Source organism: Lycorma delicatula, chromosome 1 (genome assembly GCF_047948215.1).
Source record: "Lycorma delicatula isolate Av1 chromosome 1, ASM4794821v1, whole genome shotgun sequence".
Classification (NCBI taxonomy): domain Eukaryota; kingdom Metazoa; phylum Arthropoda; class Insecta; order Hemiptera; family Fulgoridae; genus Lycorma; species Lycorma delicatula.
Genome location: NC_134455.1, coordinates 211,013,497 through 211,033,902, shown reverse-complemented (window position 1 = coordinate 211,033,902; position 20,406 = coordinate 211,013,497). Strand labels below are relative to the sequence as shown.

Sequence of the window (20,406 nt, the reverse complement as noted above, 5' to 3'; positions counted from 1 at the left end):
ACAAAAGGCTTGTTAAAACGCCAGGAGTAAGGTTAATAATAGGGCTGAATACCTGAAAGAGGATTTAGCATTTTGAATATATTAAATTATATTTACAACAAAAAAATCCTGTGTTTCTGAACATGCTAATGTTGTTGAATTGAAATGATCGGTTAATCATTGAAATTTCTCACAATATTTATGTAATCGCAATTGGCTTGTAAAATTATAATGTAAAAATTCTGAGATATATGAAATGTACAACATATTTACGTTGTTTGATAGTATATGTATATTTTGTTTGTCTAATATATATATATTTTTTTTTTTTCTTTCACTTATCGATATTAACTAATAATATTAAAAGTCGCTATTGAATTAATTTACCCCTACATTTCACAGTACTTAATCGAAAAAATATTGTTCTTCTAGATTACTGGAAAAGGGAATGGTTTTGTGATCTAAATTTAACCTTGTTGGTAATATTGCTTGGCTAGTTTCAGTGTTAGTGTAATGTAAGTAATTGTAAATTTAGAGATCCATTTTATGATGTGAAAAACTAACATTTATCCTGGCTTAGCTCACCGGTCTAATATGTAGTGATAGTACAGTACTTATTTCTCCTTGTAGAGAAATTATTATTTCCCCCGCTATCACACGGATTTCATTAGGCGATTCTTTATATCACTTTTTATGAGCTGCATGAAAGTCTGATTCTAAGTTTTATTAGCGTGATGTCACTTTTTACTTATTATTTTTTTTTCATTTTTAGACTTAAAATTTTTCACAATTTATGTTTTCTACTATCGTTCTTTATTGTAAGAGTTTTTTCTTATTTTTGAAATATAAATCTTATGAAGTGAATACATTTTGCTTTGTTTTTTTGTTGAACTGCATAAACTATTTGTCACTAGTAATATAACATATTTATTTATAGTTCTTCATGACTAACGTGTTCATTTTTTCCCATAAATAATAATAAATAAATAAATAATAATTTTACCAGTCTTTATCCCGTTCTTGTAAAAATGGCATTCTGAAACGGAAGATAAATCGTGGGGTTTGAAAAATAACATCGCCCGTTTTTTATTCTGTGAAAGTAAAGACAAATTCTATATTAAACGTGTGGTTATTAAATAAATATATTGTGTTGTAGAATTATTATACCGAAATTATGGAACCTGGAAGTCGTACCTACTAAAGAGAGTATTTTCTTTATTTTTGTTTAAACAACACAAGTGAGTTACTAAATAATTTACAAAAAAAGATTGTAAATTGATTTGTTCTTTTTTTTACATTTTCTTCTTACAAAATTATAACTTAAATTTTTGGTGTTCTTTATTTGATGATCTCTAAAGGTGTTTCCTTATGGACGAAAAGCAGTATTTTTCGATGCAAGTTTAAAATGGCTAAAGTAAAATTGTTTTCGTGGAACGAGTTCAAGGGACTCTAGTGCTTATCTCGGGTGGAGTTACATCTTTATCGTGTACTTTAGTTCTTCTGTGGCAAGATAGTTTTTTATTTCCCTCTTTAAAAATAATGTTTTTTACGTTATAGTACATTTTTTTTCAAATTACTAGTGAATTCATAACTGAAACGTTTTACACAACTTTATTTAAATGGTTATTAGGTAAATTACTGCCAGGTGGATGAACTGTGAAAATTCTTTCTATCCTTTTATGTTATTGGTCAAGTGCTCATTTACTGACGTAATGTATGAGGCAGCAGTAGGGCTCATTGTTTCTTAAAAAAACCTGTTAGGTTATTATTTTTTTTCATTTTCTCTTAGTGTTTAATAATTGTATATTTATCTTAAATATGCATGTACTTAATTATGTATATACTTAATGACGAGGATCAATGGGACGTTTGTGTTTAAATCGTATATATTTTCTGACTTGATTTTCTCCCCAAAGTTGATAAAGGTAAATTGCTTACTGATAGGCTCAAGTATTTTGCATCTTAGGAAAGGCCGGTATTCTAAATTACCGTTTAAATTTATGAAAAAGTAGGTAATGCAACTTAATTTTTTTTAGTCCCATATTTCTTTGAAAGGTTATTTTTAAGAATTATTCCTAAATGGGTTGATTAAAATTATCTGATAAAAGTTATCTGTTTGTGCTTTCTATAACATAAAACTTTCTTCTTTTCTAATTATATTTTATGATTTTTTCAGTTGTATTTGTCCATTTTTTTAAATTTTCCTCTGATGTTTGATGTCATCCTTTTTCGCCTGGTTCAATATTTCTTTTTTAATTATTTACTGTACACCTGATTTGCAATACCTGATTGTATTATCAACTGTTCCCAAATTTCTTGCTATGGTTTGTGTCAACATTTTTTCTATAATCCTGCAGAAAATCTTAAATTTATATTGATTCAACCCTCTAAACCTTAAAACTTGACTCACTGTATTATTGTTTTTAGGTCTATTAAAATATACAGTATACAGATTGGGATCTAAAAAAAGTAAATAAGATTTCAAGAACATTTATACGATTTTTGCTTATGCTTCCGTAACTATCTCACACAGTTTTCTTGAAAGGTCCTTCATGATTTTTTTTCTTAATTGTCTGTAAAAAATTGTTTCACATCATCTTTAATATATTTACTCGTATTTGTTATTTTATAATAATTCTTTTATTGTTAACTTTTCGTGATCCTTAATATTGGTTGCAACGTAGGTACTTGTGAGTGGTTATTGTATCTTTCTTAAAAAATGTCAAATAGAAAAATTTATCATCTTTTGTCACCCCACATCTTGTGACTTTTCTTTGCGTAAATTATGTTGATTTCCTTAGTTTTTTTAATCTATGTAAAGTTTAAATAGTGGCGAGAACTCAAGAAAATTCTTCGTCTTTCACAACTACTTTTGTACTAGCTTATCTTTTCCTTTTTTGCTCATATTGAAATTATTTCTCTCCTCATTATCGTAACGTTTTCCACTCATTTATTTTCTATATTGTAGCTAAAATTTGCCGTATTTTTCTTATAATTTAAGAATTTGATTCCAAATATAAATTGAAGTGTTTTCAAAATTTATTAAAGTATTTCCCTATTAATAACTTTTAATCTACTTTGCTATTTCTCTCTTTTAAATAATATTCTTTTTCTGTTATGCACTTTCTGCTTTGTTTTTTTTTTGTTTCTAAAGTACATCTAATCTAGACTGTACACTTGTATACCTTATTACATTTAATTATTCTTTCTACATTTATCCAGCAGTTCTAATATCTTTTTTGTTATTCAAAATTGTCACCTAACTTTTATCTTTGTAGTTAACGACTCGTATGCTGCCTTCGTTATTGAAGGCGTGCGCTCTTTTTTTAATAATTGCATGCCAGTGGTAGCGTCTCGGCCTTTCATCTGGAGGCCCCGGATTCGAATCCCAGTCAGGCATGGCATTTTCACATACGCTGCAAATCATTCATCTCATCCTCTGAAGCAGTGCCTAAAGGTAGACCCGGAAAAAACATTGCATTCCAGTCATTTTCAAACCTATTCTTACGGTTTCTTAACTTTAACTTGATAATATTCCGTTAGTCTTATTTGTCTACATTGCATCTTATCGTTGCAAGTTTTTTCTTTACATTTTTAAGGTGTAAATAATTATAAATACGAGTATTATTGCATTTTACAGTAGACATATATTCTTCCTTTAATGGGATCATCTTGTTCTTATATTGAAATTATTTTAGTTTTATGTTCAATAACTTTCGTTAACGTTGACTGTTTTAATTACTTAAATATTTTTATAATAATTAAAATTTTATATTAGTTTTTTTTTTGAAAATAACATGGTAGCTTTAAAATTAATATACAATATTTGAATTATTTAAAAATTAGTTTATGAAACCTCAGAAAAGCATCAAAAGATTATATAACATTGTTAAGTATGTTGTGAGACACCATTTGAACCTTGAAATTTTATTAATAAATCCATTTAAGAAGTTATTTAGTTGATTTTTTTTATTGACATCATGCGGGTTGTATACCATTTCCATAAAAATTATGCGCGAACATAAAAAAATGCATGTGATGGAATTTTCTTTATTATATGTTATAGTGATGTGAAGAATATTTTGGTCTTGAGGAAAATACGACATATTACATTTTTTTAATTATATCTAATAAATTATACAGTATAAGAAGGTTGGTGAATGTAAACAGCTCGTTTTTCACTTCAACTGTTTAAGTTTATTATGAATTTATACATATTTCAGTTGTAAAAAACATCTTGATGTCTGATATATGTATACGTGACCTAATTATTGCAATAAAAACTGACCTTAATCACTACCATCTTCAACCCTCTGTTTCTTTTTACTTGTTATATTTCCGTCCCTTTTCTAATACGTACTTTATAATGTAATGTTATCGGATTTTTCTTTAGTAAAGTTTGATATGTTGCTTCGTGATTAATTTTGTCAAAAAGCTGGTAGACTATCCGAATTCTGTTTTACGACAACCCAAAATCAACAGTAGTTCTAAATAATGGTGTTTACCATTATTTACCAGGATTACCTGATTTATTGTTTACCAGGATGTTTACCTGATTTATGGTCAGGTTTTAATTGTTAAGAAAAGCAGAAGATGAGAGAATTAAAGACTGAACGGTAGGAAACGTTTTTATTTTCAGTTTAGTTAAAATACAAGATTCTGAAATCATTCCATTGCATCTCAGTGACTGACATTAATAATTTTTAAAAATCTGGAATAAACGTTTTTGTTGTTTGTGCTACTGTAACGGAACTTAAACAAACGAAAATGCTACTTATGTGTGTATGACATTCATTTATTTTTATACTTTTTATTTAATAGAAAAAAATTCTTATTTAAATGGATTTTTTAAATTATTTTTTTATTAATTACTGTTGATATATTTAGCTAATTTTTTAAACTACAGGAGATTGAAAATATCACGATTTTTAAATTTACTGCAACTTTAAAAACCAACAAAATTAGTTTAACTTCCTTATTTACCATCTAATAAGCAAGTTTAATAAAGATTATTTCTTTAAATATTTTTAAATAAACAAAATATAAAATTTAATTTGGTTTATTTTTATTCTTACAACTGCAAACATGCCTTTCTAAAATTATTACGAAGAAGATAAATGGATGAAAAGATAAATGAAAAAAGTTTAATATCTTTGTCTGGAATTAAAGGCTGACTTAGAAGTTAGCCAGTTCTGACAACTGGCTGGTTTTGTATATTTATGAAATACTATGTTTACTTATTATTGAAACTTTCTTTTTTCTGTTTAGCCTGCGGTAATACCGTTCAGATAATACTTCAAAGGATGAATAAGGATGATATGTATGAGTCTAAATGAAGTGCAGTCTTGTACAGTTTCAGTTCGACCATTCTTGAGATGTGGGGTTAATTGAAGCCCAACCACCAAAGAACACTTGTATCCATGATCTAGTTTTCAAATCCGTGTAAAAATAACTGACTTTACTAGGACTTGAACGCTGGAACTCTCGACTTCCAAATCAGCTGATTTGGGAAGACACTTATTGTTGAAACTAACTTTACTTAGTTAGCCTCACTGAATGATTAAAATAAATGGGATCTTTTCTGTTTCTCCCCCGCAATGGCTTTTTTCTACGTTACGTATTAGTAAGTGCTCATTTTTAAACATGTTTAAACCCGAGAAATTATAAGTATAAACTATTCAAACTTATCCTACACTCGCTATTCAAGGTTAGCGAGCGAAGCAAGAGTAGGTTAAGTTTGATTAGATTATATTTATAATTATAAGCAATGGTTATATTGGACCTTCTCAGGTACATTTGTAAAACCCATGTTTGAAGAAAATCAACACAGACTATTGCAGGCAGCGACACCAATGCGCTATACTGTGCACTATATTTAGTGCAATGTACTAAGTAACCAGACTTGTTTAACATGACCAATTACTATTATGTATTAAGTAACGTAAAAAAAAAAAAAATATTGTGGGGTGAAAACAAAAAGGCCTTATAAATGCACCATAGTCTATTTAAACGGTAACATCAAGAAATTAAAATAATAATTATAATTACTTTTTTTTTATTGCAAATAGAGTAAAATAACTTACCGATATTTTAAGTCGGTATGTAAACGTATATGATTGCATTGTAATTGTGACTTGCTGTGAGACCGTTCTCTTTCTCTTACTGTATATACAGTTTTAAAACAGTTTTCGTAATCGTTAAAAAATAATTCAAGAAATTTTGACACATTTTAAAACAGGAATAGTTAAAACAAGATTTTATTAAAAACTTAGTAATATGATCATAAACAAAAAATCCATAATCTATACTGTATTCAGTTAGCTAGTAGATTGAAGAATAAACAAACGTTGCGTTAGTGTATGATTTCGTCATGTTTCTGCGAGTTACGTCCCTTGAATCTGTGTCGATTCACAACGTGGCTCTATCTATATACTTTTCTTTTTCCTGTTTAGCCTCCGGTAATTACCATTCAGATAATACTTCAGAGGATGAATGAGGATGATATGTATGAGTGTGTAAATGAAGTGTAGTCTTGTACAGTCTCAGTTCGACCATTCCTGAGATGGGTGGTTAATTGAAGCCCAACTACCAAAGAAAACCGGTATCCACGATCTAGTATTCAAATCCGTGTAAAAATAACTGACTTTACTAGGACTTGAATGCTGGAACTCTCGACTTCCAAATCAGCTGATTTGGGAAGACGCGTTCATCACTAGACCATGCCGGCGGGTGGCTCTATATGTACATACAACACAAAAATCATTACTCATATTAGTTTCCGTATGATTAATTAGTCATATGGTATTCATGTAATCAAACGTTTATGAATTATAATATTCTTTCTTTCAGTTCTATTAAAACTCGTGTTTTTCATATGATCACTCTTTTGTTCTAGTGTTTTATTTTTTATTATTTTTGTGTTTCTGTTACTTATTTACTTACTCTGATGTTATTTAAATATACCGGTAAAGCAATTTTATATGTTAACCGGAACGTGAGTGTAGTGTATTCTTATATTTGTGTCTGTACGACTTGATTTATACCATTATTCTGATACTGATTCAGCTGATAATAGTACACGATTATTGATATCCCCTCCGAAAAAAAAAACTCGAAAAAAATCCCTAAGTCGTGCAGCAAAATACATCGTTTTAAATACTTACAAAAGCGAATTGCAGAGTAATCCAGCGGCGTTGATTTTGGATGTCGTTAATAAAACTGCTAATATAAATAAATGGAAGTTGTGCTGCTTTAGTGTATAACTTGATTCGCGAGCAAAAAACTACTAATGAATTAGGGTCTCCTAAGAAAACAAAACCCCGCAGGTCAATTGAAGAAAAAGTTGACGATTTCGATAAAAAGGCTATTCGTGAAAAGGTATAGGAATTTTATTTTCGAAACGAACTTTCTGCAATAGATAAAGTGTTACGCGTTTCAATTGGGGATAGCGATCTACAAGATTTCCGAAGAAAACCTTTTTACAAATTTTTAAAAAGTACGAATTTTAAATAAGAAAAACAGGGCCGAGAAAGCGTTTTAATTGACAGGGATGATATCATTATATGGCGAATACATTACTTCATTGAAATAAAGAAAATGAAGCAAGAAGGCAGTAGAATATACCTGTATTATGTGATGAAACTTGGGTCTATCGAAAAGTTTCATTTAAAAAGATAAAGCTGTGAATTCGTCAAAAGAAATCTTTCTGTGGGGCTTATCAATCGGTAATGCTCCATCGGGTAAAGATGGGCGTCTCATAATTACGCATATCGGAAGTGATACCGGGTTTGTTAATGGTGATCTCTGAATTTTTGAATCTAAATCTACAGGAGACTATCATATCGAGGTGAACGACTTTTGAGAAATGGTTTAGCGATGTGTTACCTCTTCTGGAAGATAATTCGGTTATTGTCTTAGACAACGTCCCTTATCATTCATATAAAAAGGAAAAAGTCTAGCGTGTGTTGGAAAAATAATTATATCAAAATGTAGCTTAATTCCAAAGGAGTGATGATTTTTTAAGAGGATAAACTTAAAGTTCAATTATTGTAAAGGGTTCGCGAATTAAAAGTAATTTTAATATGTATAAAATTGATGAGTTAGCAAGATGTAGTGGTTAAGTAATGCTTCAATTACCTTCCCGTCGTTGTAGTTTCAACCCAATTGAATTAATTTGGGGACAAATCAAAAGTTACATAGCGTCATAAAATACTGCTTTTAAAATATCTGATGTTAAAAATTTATGTTTAAAAGCCTTCGATAAAACGGGCCATCAGGAAAGGAAAACTGTATATAATGGATAAACTGTACAGTATCCCTAACTGTATGTTAGGGATACTGTTGAACCAAATTATTAGGAATTGGATAATGTAATAGAAAACAGAATTGAGCCTCTCATTTTATGTCTTAATACTGGACAGCACTACGGATTTTTGTAATCAGAGGACGAAAATTGAATTGAATTTACTATTTGTTTATTACGACAGAAATTTATTGTAAAATATTAGTGAATTTCTGCTGTTAGTGGACAATTGACAATTTCATAACTTTAACTACGTTAACAATAAACAATTTTAACGTTTAAAATACTCATGAGTTATCAAATAAGTCGAACAAGAAATATTTATTGATCATTTAACATGTCCTAATTTATTCCAATTTAGATTATATGTATAACTTTTGTGAAATATAATAGTGCGTGGTTACTGGATATTAACGTCGCACAGTTTCTTTTATATGCATCAGGAATACCGGATATGCTTGTGAATCGGCCGCCTGAACACTCGTACCCATAGTTTGTTAATTTGAATTCTATAAGCTAACTGAATAGTTGTAGTGTAAAAATGTAGAACCCTTCAACAATCGTGAAGTTTTTTAAATTACACTAGTCAATAAAAAAATATTTTTTTGTAAGCCAAAAAGTAACGTAACAACTTTCAGAACACTGCAGACTTGCCACTTATGCTCTTTTATTTTGTTTCTTCTAATATTGATGCCATACGTTTCTTTAATTTCGACTGCATAGGCTAATGGAATGGATGACTGTTACCATTATGAAATAAAATTGCTTTCATGTTAAATTTAGAAGTGTCACTAAAGAAACGCTGTTATTCCGGAATATGTCCTTAGGTTCACGCTAAACTATCGGTACAGCAAACGGCAAGGCTCGTCGTTTTCTCTTCTCAACCATTCAGTTAGAGTTACTGAACACGAAAATCAAATAACATGAGATGCCCAGATTTTTTTATTTTGATCCCCGAGTACACAATCAAAATAAAGTTTATCATCTGTTTTTATCAATTTAGAAATAGTCTTTTTTTGAAATTTAGGTATAAATTTACCACAGACGTAACAAAAACTCTCTGGATAATTTAAACATCTACGAACTTTTGCAGAAGTCATGTTGTAGCAAATAAAAACGAGAAAAATCTCTTTTGTATTATTAAGATTTGATGAAAATGTACTAATAACTCTGTGAAACACATCACGCGGTATTGACGATGAAGTTTAGAGTAAATAAGATTTTAAACTCTGTAGTAGGCAACAACTGATGTCTATGATGTCATCATACAGACTTGTTTGTGTATGTCTACTTCTCATGGTACAGTGTATATATTTATTTATTTTTTCCTTATTAAGCAAGTATTATGCGTATTGTTTAAAAGTAAAAATACAGAAACTATGCTTAATTGTAAGCAGTATAATAAACTCATAATGAGTTTATTATAACAAAATTTTACAAATGTTTACGATCGCGTTAAACCTTTAAGTGGTAACACAACTTCACTAGCATATTTGAAATCTAGCACCCAAATTACAGTGAGAAAAGTTGTGTAACATATTAGATACAAATTTTGTGTTGACTAGTGTTATTGATAAAATTATAGAAAAAAAAATTAGTTTAATGAACCTGCATAATTAAAAATGATCTCTTTTTTATTGTGCCCCCCTGTTTTATTGTGTTTATAATAAATGTGTCATTGACTGAGAGGGATTCAAAAATAATTTTCTTTTAAGATATTTAAATTAATGATGTTGATGTTTTCTCCTTTTTTGTAATAGATCTCTTTTTTTAATAGTCAAACATTCAGTCAAGCGCACTGTTGCATAACGAATTACATCATGCCTCCGTATACTACTACTTTTTGCAAACGAGAGATATAACATTGACATTTAATACGAGTTTTATTGTTTGCCATCGGATTCCCAGCTCTGAATCTGCCTCACTCAAGCCTCAAATTGTAAATCACTACTGAATTTGTAATGTTTTTTTTTTTCTTTAAAGGGAGTTACTTTTATATAAATTTGAATGCTAGACTGTGGGTAGCGGTGTTCTTTGGTGGCTGGATTTTAATTAAATACGTCTCAGGAGTGGTCGTTATGAGTATTCCAGACTACATGTTTACCGGTACATTTACTCTTACATTTCACTACATTTGCAGTTTCGTCAGGCCTGGCAAGCCAGTAGAAGTAACTGCATTGCCTATACACACATACCCAGACCCGGCAGTAGCTGAAAAGCCGGTTGGAGAAAACAACTATATAAGGAAGTAATAATCATGCAATACTGTAACTAGAAGATAAATATATCTGCTTTTTGAAGGGTTCCTTACTTTAGCAAATTTATCTGAAGTGCATTAAAAAATCTCACCTTTATACCCAATATTATAAATAATTAAGTGCTTGAAACAACTTAGTAAACGAATGGTGGTGAGAGTATAATGTTTTAATAGGTCAGTTTGCACGAGTCTGTTCTTTTTCTTGACATAGTACATAGTATATTTATGTTCAAGGCTAAAGGAGGAAATCCTGTCTTCTTGAACTGAATGTATGCGATTTTAATTTTCGTCGAACCAACCACGCCTTATATAAAAAATACTGAGATAGCCTCAGTATTCTCAGAAAGTTGATGTTTTATCACAGTACGACTTTAATGTACAAAAATCGTTATTTTTTGTTTTCTAGGGAAAAAATTGTTATTTTAATACATCTGTTTCATATTCGAATAACTTATTTTATTTTACGTAAAATCTACATTGTAGTTGTTTACAATTATTGGTGATTTGAATTCTTGATTTTATTTCTCAAAGTATCACTTTTCGCTTAATTTTTTTAATTTGACTTCGGAAACAGTGATTTACTGTTCAGTTCAACGTAAGTACATAAGAAACAACACATTATTTATTTTACATATAGAGATAAAAAACACAAGCCGATACAGGAACTCAACATCCTTAGTATTTGATAAGAAATAAAAATAATATTATTAAAAAAAAAACTAATAAAAGTAGCTGATTAACTATTACAATTTTTTCAATCTCTTTGTACGTTTGATGACTTTTTTAGGATTGTTTGATGTTTTGTGTTTATTGCAAATTTAGTTAAAAAATTACAAGAATATAAAATTAACATAATTTAAATCTGTAATAGATTTAAATTTGCAGTACATACGTTAGCATACTTAATTGTTTTTATTTTTTCGTAAATAATTTAGTGCAACAAAAATAAAAGTCCAATAGTAATCTGCTGGAATTTTGTTCTCAATTTTCTTTTCTATCTTACATATGTTTTCATATCTATCTTTGAAATATGTTATAGAAAACGATGACAATGTTTACCGCCTATTATTACAAGGTTCACAGAAATCTGAACATGAGAGCTCAAAATACATTTTCAGGTACATATTGCATTCTGTTTCTCTTTATTAGCTAATAGCTAATAATTCTGTGATTTATTGACGCCCACAAAATTTTTGAATTGAACTTAAACGGTATAGAAAGGAAAGTTTGGTAATCGATCAAAATTGGGCATATACGGTTTTCACCGAATCTTGACGAATTGACTCCTAAGGACCCCAGAAAACCGAAAATTGGCATCGAAATTTCCGCGACAAATGTGCGTACGTATGTAAGTCGCCTTATATCTCCAGAACTACTTCACCGATTTTCACCAAACTTGGATATTTTTCTATAATAGGGAAGGGGGCACTGATGGTATTAAATTTTCTAAATTTTCAATTTTTAAAGGTCGTGGTGGGGGATTCAGGGGAAAAAAGAAATCGTCTCCAAATTTTGCATAATTAAGGTTATCTTTTTTGATAATTTTGTGAATATTATAAACTAATAAATAATTTTTGTGAATATTAATATTAATTGTAAAAAAAATACTTTGCTAAATTTCACCCACACCCCTAAAAATGATTTTAATTTTGAAAAGTTATTGAAGGCTGTAAAAGGGGTGGTTTCATTGCGTTTAAAAAAAATATTTTTGTGAAAAATTATAAAAAAATATCTTTTGTGTAAACTTCTTTTGCTAAATTGCACCCCCACTCCAAAAAATATAAATAATTTTGAAACGTAGAAGGCAGTGCATCCCAACCCTGTAGGAGAAGACACCCGCCTTGTGACGCTTCCGGTTGCTACACCCGCCCGTTCCTAACCCTCATGGTCTTTAACGGGAGTCGTTTTTACCCTCTAAATTTTTAAATCTCACAGTAATAAGCCAGGTCTCGTTGGGATGCCACCGATGTAAATGCCTCTGTAGATATTGGTGTGTGTGTGTGTGTGTGTGTGTGTGTGTGTGTGTGTGTGTGTGTGTGTGTGTGTGTGTAAGCCGTGCATTAGAAAAAAGCCGCGTGACGGGAAAGTCCTACAGCTGTGTTGTCAGCATTTTTTATTGCTATTGTTACTGGTTTGAGTGAAAAAATTGCGACCATTTATTTATTTGATTTAATTAATAGCTCATTAAGACTGTGAAACATACAGTTGAATTTATAATTTTTACTTCCTTGACCGAAGTTATGGAAGTATTGTGATCACGAAAAATTTTGGTTTTCAGATTTCAACGGAAATATCCATTTTGACTAGTTTCGGCGTGACGTCTGTACATACGTATGTATCTCGCAGAACTGAAAAACGATTAGCCGCAGGATGTTGAAAGTTTGGGTTTAGGACTGTTGTAATATCTAGTTGTGCACCTTCCCTTTTGATTGCAATCAACTGAACCAAAATTGTCCAAAAAAGCCTAAAATAAAAAAAATTGGATTTTGGACTTTTTCTTAACTGCAGTAAGAAGCCCTAATTGAAAGAGAGTTTCAACGATATATCTATCATAAATGGTACTTCTTTTCATTGCTTCCAGAGTTACAGCCAAGTGAAATTTTAATTAATGTAATATTTGCATCTTACTAGTGCAAGGCACATCGGTTGAAATCCGACTTCATCTCCTTTTTTTTTACTTTTTAACTATATTGATTTATTAATAATTATTAACCTCTAATTGTAAAAAAAAAGGTTTTAACAATAAATAATAATTCAATAATAACAATTATATACAAAAATATAAAATAAATATCAGAACTTATTCATTAAATGAAATTTTATGTTCTTTTCATAAAAAAAAAATGTGTGTATGTAATTTAATAAGCGTACAAGGAAGTCATGCAATGTCCACATCTGATTTTTTCGCTGTTATTGTATATTTCTATCTCGTCTGCAAATTGTTCCGTAAATAAAACAAAGTCGTTACTTTCTTCCTTTGAGTAAACTAAAACATTTTTCCTAACTACTGAAACAAAGTTTTCCATTTCTAAAGACCGAAATATTTTTGTATTTCTTTGAAGTAAATTTCCGACCTTGCAATATTGATCTTAAAACTTAAGCTTGATTTTTTTTAAAGTTTAAATGCCTGACTTAATTTGATGATTTATTAAATGTCTTACTCATCTAGTTCATTTTATAATATAACCACTGAAATTGAAAGTTCAATTCAACATTGTCTTTCTCATTATTTAGTTTTTTTTTCACCGATTAAACAAATTTTCATCAATCTTTGAGCCGGAAGAATTTTACCGTGAAGTGTGAATCTAATTGAACACGGTAATACAAAATACTTTGTAATATGTTTAGATTTCTTAATAAATTTAGACATATTAACTAAACAGATATTGTAATTCTAATTTTTATTGATCTTTTTGTTCTTGTCAAACCACAGAGATAACAAATGTCCCTTTTGATTTGAGGTTACACTGTTCGATCATTAAATTTAAACATTTTTCTAAAACAAAGTAACAACAGACGAATTATGGGTTTCAACAGATTTCATCAAATTTGTTAATTTGTACTTTACGTGAGAGGGTTGTTGATATAAAGTATGCTGTTGATATTTTGTTGACTTTTCATGATTTCAAATATAAAGAAAGGTAATAATCAGCGATTAAGTTATATTTAAAAAAAATCATTTATTACCATATCGTCAACGATGCTTGGAGGAATAATATCAAAAAATTAATATTTTCATATTGTAAATGAAGAAAAAATATTTAAGATTAGAAAATTTATTTAAAAAAAATTGTTTCAGATTCGTTTTTAATAATAAAATATAAAATATTGCATTCAAATATGCCATGTTAAGAAAAAATATTATATTTATCTTTGAATAATAAAGACCATTATATACCCTTTTTTAATCAAGTTCAAAATTAAATTTGCTGAAAGATTTATTTACTGTTTCGAGCAATAATATCTACTGTATCAGTCAGTAATAACACTGTACCTTCGAGAAATAATATCAATGTCGCGTAAGTGCGCGTACGCGTAGTAGATTATTATTATAACATTATAATTTTATATTACAACTTAGTAATCTCTTTTTCTTTTTGTTTCAGGAGCTTTTTAGATATCCCAGCATCACCTGCGTTTTAAGAAGAAAGTGAGGTTTTTATTTCATCTCAGTCACATTCAGATGTGTTTTTAGTTTATTATTACTAAAATCGGATTTTTGTTTATGGGTAGCACCGGATAAAATAAGAAAATTTAAAAAAGTTTTTCAGGGAACAGTTTTTTTTACAATTTACAAAATGTCTTCATCACGAGCTTCTAAATCTGGTGATAATACATCAGGGGGTCGAGACTGGGGTTCTGTTGAACTGGGTGACGTTACAAATAGTGAACGAAGGGCCAGATTTCAAGTAAATCTTGTTGAAGGAGGCAAAGATGAAAATTGTGAAGAAGAAACGGATAGATTATGTGAAGATGACGGCGAGAACGACGATGATGATGATGATTTATTGGATCATGGTTACGTGAAAAGTTTTAGGCACATGACAAGAGAAGCTTTACCTCGTTTGGATAACTATAGGAATATAATGTCCATTCAAGCTGCTTACAGGCCTACTTTAGAAGAACTACACAATGCTACTGTCGAGGGAAAGGTAAGTGAAGTAGTTTGATTTATTAATATATCGCTTTCTTACATGATCTTTTATAGAGATCTACTATCAGAAGAGTTTTAATGTAATATATCCAGTTAAACCTACATAAAAAAAATACAGGAAGGACTCTAAATGAACTCTTATTTTTAAAACTCATTTCAATAAGTTGTTTTATATGAATACACGTGTATAAACTTTGAGGTATGAAAATTATAAGTATTTCTGCATTTCATACAGCAGCATTAGCTCATGCTCAATAGTTGTTTTGTTTTCCAAGTTTTATCAAGACTGTTAAGACTATCAAGGCTTCTAAGTTTTATTTCTCACTGTTTGCGTTTCTTGAAAATTAATCTACTTTTTAATGGAAACATTTTTACCGAGTGTTTTAACGGGTCATTAGTTTGGGTAATTGGATTTTTTGCACTTTTCTCGATGTTTTTAGTCCCGTGAGCCCGAAAATTCAAAATAAAATTAGAGTACGGTATTTATTATCTATCTCTTTGTGTTTTTCGGATGTAAGAATAGTTATTGAAATTGCTAGTCAGATTTATGTAATTCTCTAGAACAAACATTTAATATCAGTTTTTAAGCGAAAGAACCTAGCGGAGTAATTATAATATCCTGTTTTATTGTTCTCTAGTTGAATCGTGTAGGAAATTTTAATTGATTCTGCTCTTAACCCCAAGGGTGCTGCTTAGATTCTCATATTTTAATGCGGTTAAAAGGTAGAAAATTTAGTTTACGGCTTCCCTGAGAACTCAGCCTCGCAAACCTTTTTTTGACATGTAGAAAGTGATTTTAAAACGAGCGAAAGATCGCAAAAGATTATTTTTTGAACTGATTCTATCATTTTCGGAACCGTCAGTTGCGTCCTCTCGTTGTCGGCATAAAACCATATTTTCTCTAAGTAAGTAACATAGAATAATGTATTAAAAATATATGGCGGAATACTCGCATTTTCGCAATATTATTCGTATTTTACGAGTTCTATCATATTTTTTGTATTATCTTATAGTATTTTACGATTATTACTTTATTATAGCTTGGTATTACTACTTACCCCGCTGAGTTAAAAGTAAGGATAACAATACACAGTTATGGTCACAAGCATAGTCTGACCGGTACTATTGGGCCGTCTAGCCTCCATAACCTTTACATAATAAATAAAGCAATTAATACTCTATATTTAATAATATTTGAATTGAATATCAGCATTTATGAAACTTATTTGTCCGGTGTGATGGAAAATAAAAAAAGAAATTAAATTAAACCGCATGACTACTCCGCTCCGTCTTTCGGGAAGAGGTATCGATTCTTTAAAAAAATGGCCCTGTATGATAGGAAATAATAGATACAAATTATAATAAATAAAGATGGACAAAAAAATTATAATATTGTCTTGTTACCCGTCACCTGAAATGTCAGAAAATTCAAAACTTAGTGCTAGCCTTCACTGTGGTACATTCCTCGCAGACATATTTTTTTGACTCGCCGAAGAAGGCATTATTGTGCTTAAAATAACAAGAGACCTTTTTTTCAAACTTGTCTTGAAATTCACGGAATTATTAAAAAATATCTACCTCATCTCTCTTTTGGATCCCAGCCAACTAAAAAAAAATTATTTTTGCTGAAGGGGTGTACGTAGAGAAAATATTATTGCACCCCTTGTTAATGTGATTGGGTAAAAAAGGAAAGATAAAGCAATATATAGTCAGAACAGTCAGAGTTTACAGGGTTTTTCTTAATCATTGAAGAAAGCCTCAGAACACAAAAATGGTTATACCTTAACGCGATAGTTATGGCGGAAAAAGTAGGAAAAACATTATAAAATTATTAAACTCTATCCGTGGGAGGAATTTCTGCCCCCCCCAAAAAATCCCCCAATTGTGTAACGAAAATACTGAATTTAATTTTCTACATTTCAGTTAAATTAATTAAGTACTGAACACAACGTTATGTGATTCAGCAGGTTTTCATGTCTTGGTGTTATGCCAGCTTGTTTTTCCGTAACTGTATCAGTATTCTATTTTTCTAACCGAAAGTCTTTATTTATTGCAACATTTTTTTTCGTTTGGTTACTGGAAATTATGAAATTATATATGTACAGAAATAGTGTTCTTAAAACCCTTGATTCAATTGAAAAAAATGCTCGATTTTTATTGAATGATACTGAAATCTAGTTTTTTAAGATACTTAAACCACAAGTTAAATATCCTAAATACGCTTTTTTAAAAATATGTTTAATATATATTTTTTAAATAGAATCTTTTAAGTCATAGAACTTTAGTACTAACTTTAAAGAGTGGGGGGGGGAAACAGGATATCCTTTATCTGTAATTTTGTAAATTTCCTGTAAGCTTACTTCAAAATCTGAAGCTCGCTAGAATAACTGAATGGGTAGGAACAATTCTTTATATTGGTTTTACTTTCGTTATAAATGCTATAATATAAAAAAATATATTTGTCTTACAAACTACTGGATCAGTGTACTTTTTGTTGTTACTTATCGATATTTATTTTTACAAAGTCGATAAATATTTAGCATTGATATATACATTAAAAATAAAGTACTGGTCATACAGGCCTTAAATAGAGCTGCGTTTTAAAATCTTAATTGTGATGCCGCAACTAGCAACATGGGAATTTGAAATCGTGCATCAGAGAAGTTTGCATAACATTGTAATTAGGAAGGAAATATTTTTGTTTCCTGTTTCTTTAATTAAATATATTTCTATTAGATTCGTGTGTGTGGCAATGCCCTTTAAAAATACACTCATGACTGCATGGTAACTGTAGGTTACTGACCTCTAGTTTTCCGTTGTCTTTATTTCGTGCGCCGTAAATTGTAATTCTAATCAAATTAAATTTTAACGGGCATTAGTTCATTGATTATTTCTTCTTAAGAGCTGCCTGTATTAAAAGAAATCTGTGTCATTTAAGTTGTCCACAAATTAACTAATTTTTTACAACTACTGCGGCTGCTTTCAGAACAGAGCTTTTCGGTGTGATTGTAATTGTCGATTAGGATAACATAATGGAGTTCAAATTAATCAAGTACGATTGATAATGCGGCTGCAGTGCTACACGAGTTAGTCTTCTGTGAACTAGGCACGCTAACTTAGGCACTTCAACTTATTCTTGCTTATAGGCGGTCTTTAAACGGTACGGCGTATTAACAATAGGCTGAGTCCTATATTAACGTACTTATTTCAGCTAATTTGCTAAAAATAATTCTGTTTTAATTATTTATTGCCGTGATGTGTGCATATTTTGGTTTAGCAATTGAAAGTAATATATTAAGTTTTCTTCAGACATAATTTAAAAAAAAATCACTATTATTTGAAAAGATTCTCTTTTTATTTCACGCTAATAGTTTCTTAAATATTATCTATATAAAACATTTTATTCAGCAAAGCAAGTTACAAGCCTATTGTTATATGGCTTGTGACACCAACAAATAATTGTGTTTTACTGGCTCTCGTGTACATAAACATTATCTATCACAGTATTATTTGGTGTGGTATTTCTTTTATAAATGTAGTTGGAAGGATTTTGCAAGAAATCGGAAGCCTAAAGAATTCCGTATTACTTGTTGAACTAACAGGTAACATTTCAGTCGTTGAAGTACATGTACTATCTCTAGCTCGTATTGGTATTTTGTCGTATGTTTCTTTTAACAATTGTTCATGTAGTGCAATAATTGTTAATTTTTGTGTTTGGCAGTTCGGTAACGTTAAATAATAGGACGAAACCAGTAGTTACGGGCCTTCAAATATTTAGCGGGTGAACCCATTTCCTTTTCTGAATCATGTAACAAACACAGCGAGTACAAGCACCTCGAATCTTTCGATCATCTAACGAGTAAACTATTAGATTTTTATACTTAAAAAATGTGGACTACTGTATATGTTTTAGGTCTTTGCTGACTCTGAACTGCACGGTGTATCGTCTGAAAACAGTCTACGCCGATTTCAGATTAAGAAAACATAATTTTCAGTATCATAGCTTCCGGAGAACGTTTTGTGATCTAGATGATCTTAGGAGATTCTGCAGCGGTTGTGAGCTGGCCTTTAGTGAAACGACGGAAACATATTTAGAAATTTAGCTCTTTATAAATTATACTGATACGTTAATCGTGGAAACCATTAGTCAGCTATCAAAATCTGTTTGGTTAGAATTTTCATTAAATATTTAAAAGTATTTAAAAATTTACTGCCATCAGTATGAAGAAGTTTTTTTAACGGTGCTTTTGTGTAATTAGCCGTCTTAACTTGCTTAGAAGATGATCTTGGGTGTAAGGAGACAGTAAATTTCATACTTACTTTATTTAAATTAATAATTAAAAAGTTAAATCATAGCGCGCACATTCAGTTTGCCTGTTGTTAAGATACTGAAAATGGTATCAGAAGTAGCACGAATACTTGTCCGTCAGTCGCACAACAGTTAAACGCATTTGAGCTAGCTTTTTCGACTAGATTGCAGGCACATTTTAACTCAACAGTTAATAAACTGTTGAATTGTTTATGTATAGCCTATGCCTAAATTGAATCGTTAGAAATGTACAAATAGTGTGTGTAATTGAGTGATGTGCTGAGATAGAAATTATATAAAAAGTAATAGTAGAATTAGATCTGTGATACTGGGTCAAACAAAGAAGTTGATTTTAAGTAAACAATTTTTCTGTTGTGGTAGGGACTTTCATCACAATTGAGCACACTTGTCTTCACATTAAAAAATTTGTAAAGGATCAAGGATATAAAAAAATAAAATAAAATATAGTTACGTCATTATAGGTAATGTAGATTACCTTTATATGTCTTAAAATAAACACATCAAATATATCGATTCGTAGAAAAACAGCAATTTAACTAGATCAGTATTGATCGTAGAAACGGCACTAATACTGCCTAATTATCCTAAGACAAAGGAGCCGGACATTACCACATAACTTTTGAAATAACATATCTTGCTAGTTTTTCTTAGGCTCAATAAACACGTAGTAGTTGTAATAGGTTAAAACCCGTCTTTGAGCTGATAACTCATGCACAGCTGTTTTACCAACAAATCATTGATCGATGACTGTAATTAACAGCATAAATATTACAATGTATGAGCCGAAAATACAAACAACCGTTCATCTTAATTAAAGAAATACTTTTTCTTCTGTAGCAATATTTTAATACAAAATTCGATCCCTGCTGAGCATAAAAATTGGC

The 20,406-nt window shown here is 30.1% G+C and overlaps 1 protein-coding gene across 2 annotated transcripts in view; it reads left to right on the top strand.

The window, feature by feature from the left end:
- Nucleotides 1-20,406, top strand: part of Ncc69 (sodium chloride cotransporter 69) — a 235,386-nt gene that overhangs the window by 22,261 nt on the left and 192,719 nt on the right. For both annotated transcript variants that reach the window (XM_075371314.1, XM_075371306.1), the window contains exon 2: nt 14,645-15,190. In XM_075371314.1, coding sequence (XP_075227429.1) covers nt 14,837-15,190 — 354 coding nt within the window. In that variant the 5' untranslated portion in view covers nt 14,645-14,836. The remainder of the gene's footprint in view (nt 1-14,644; nt 15,191-20,406) is intronic.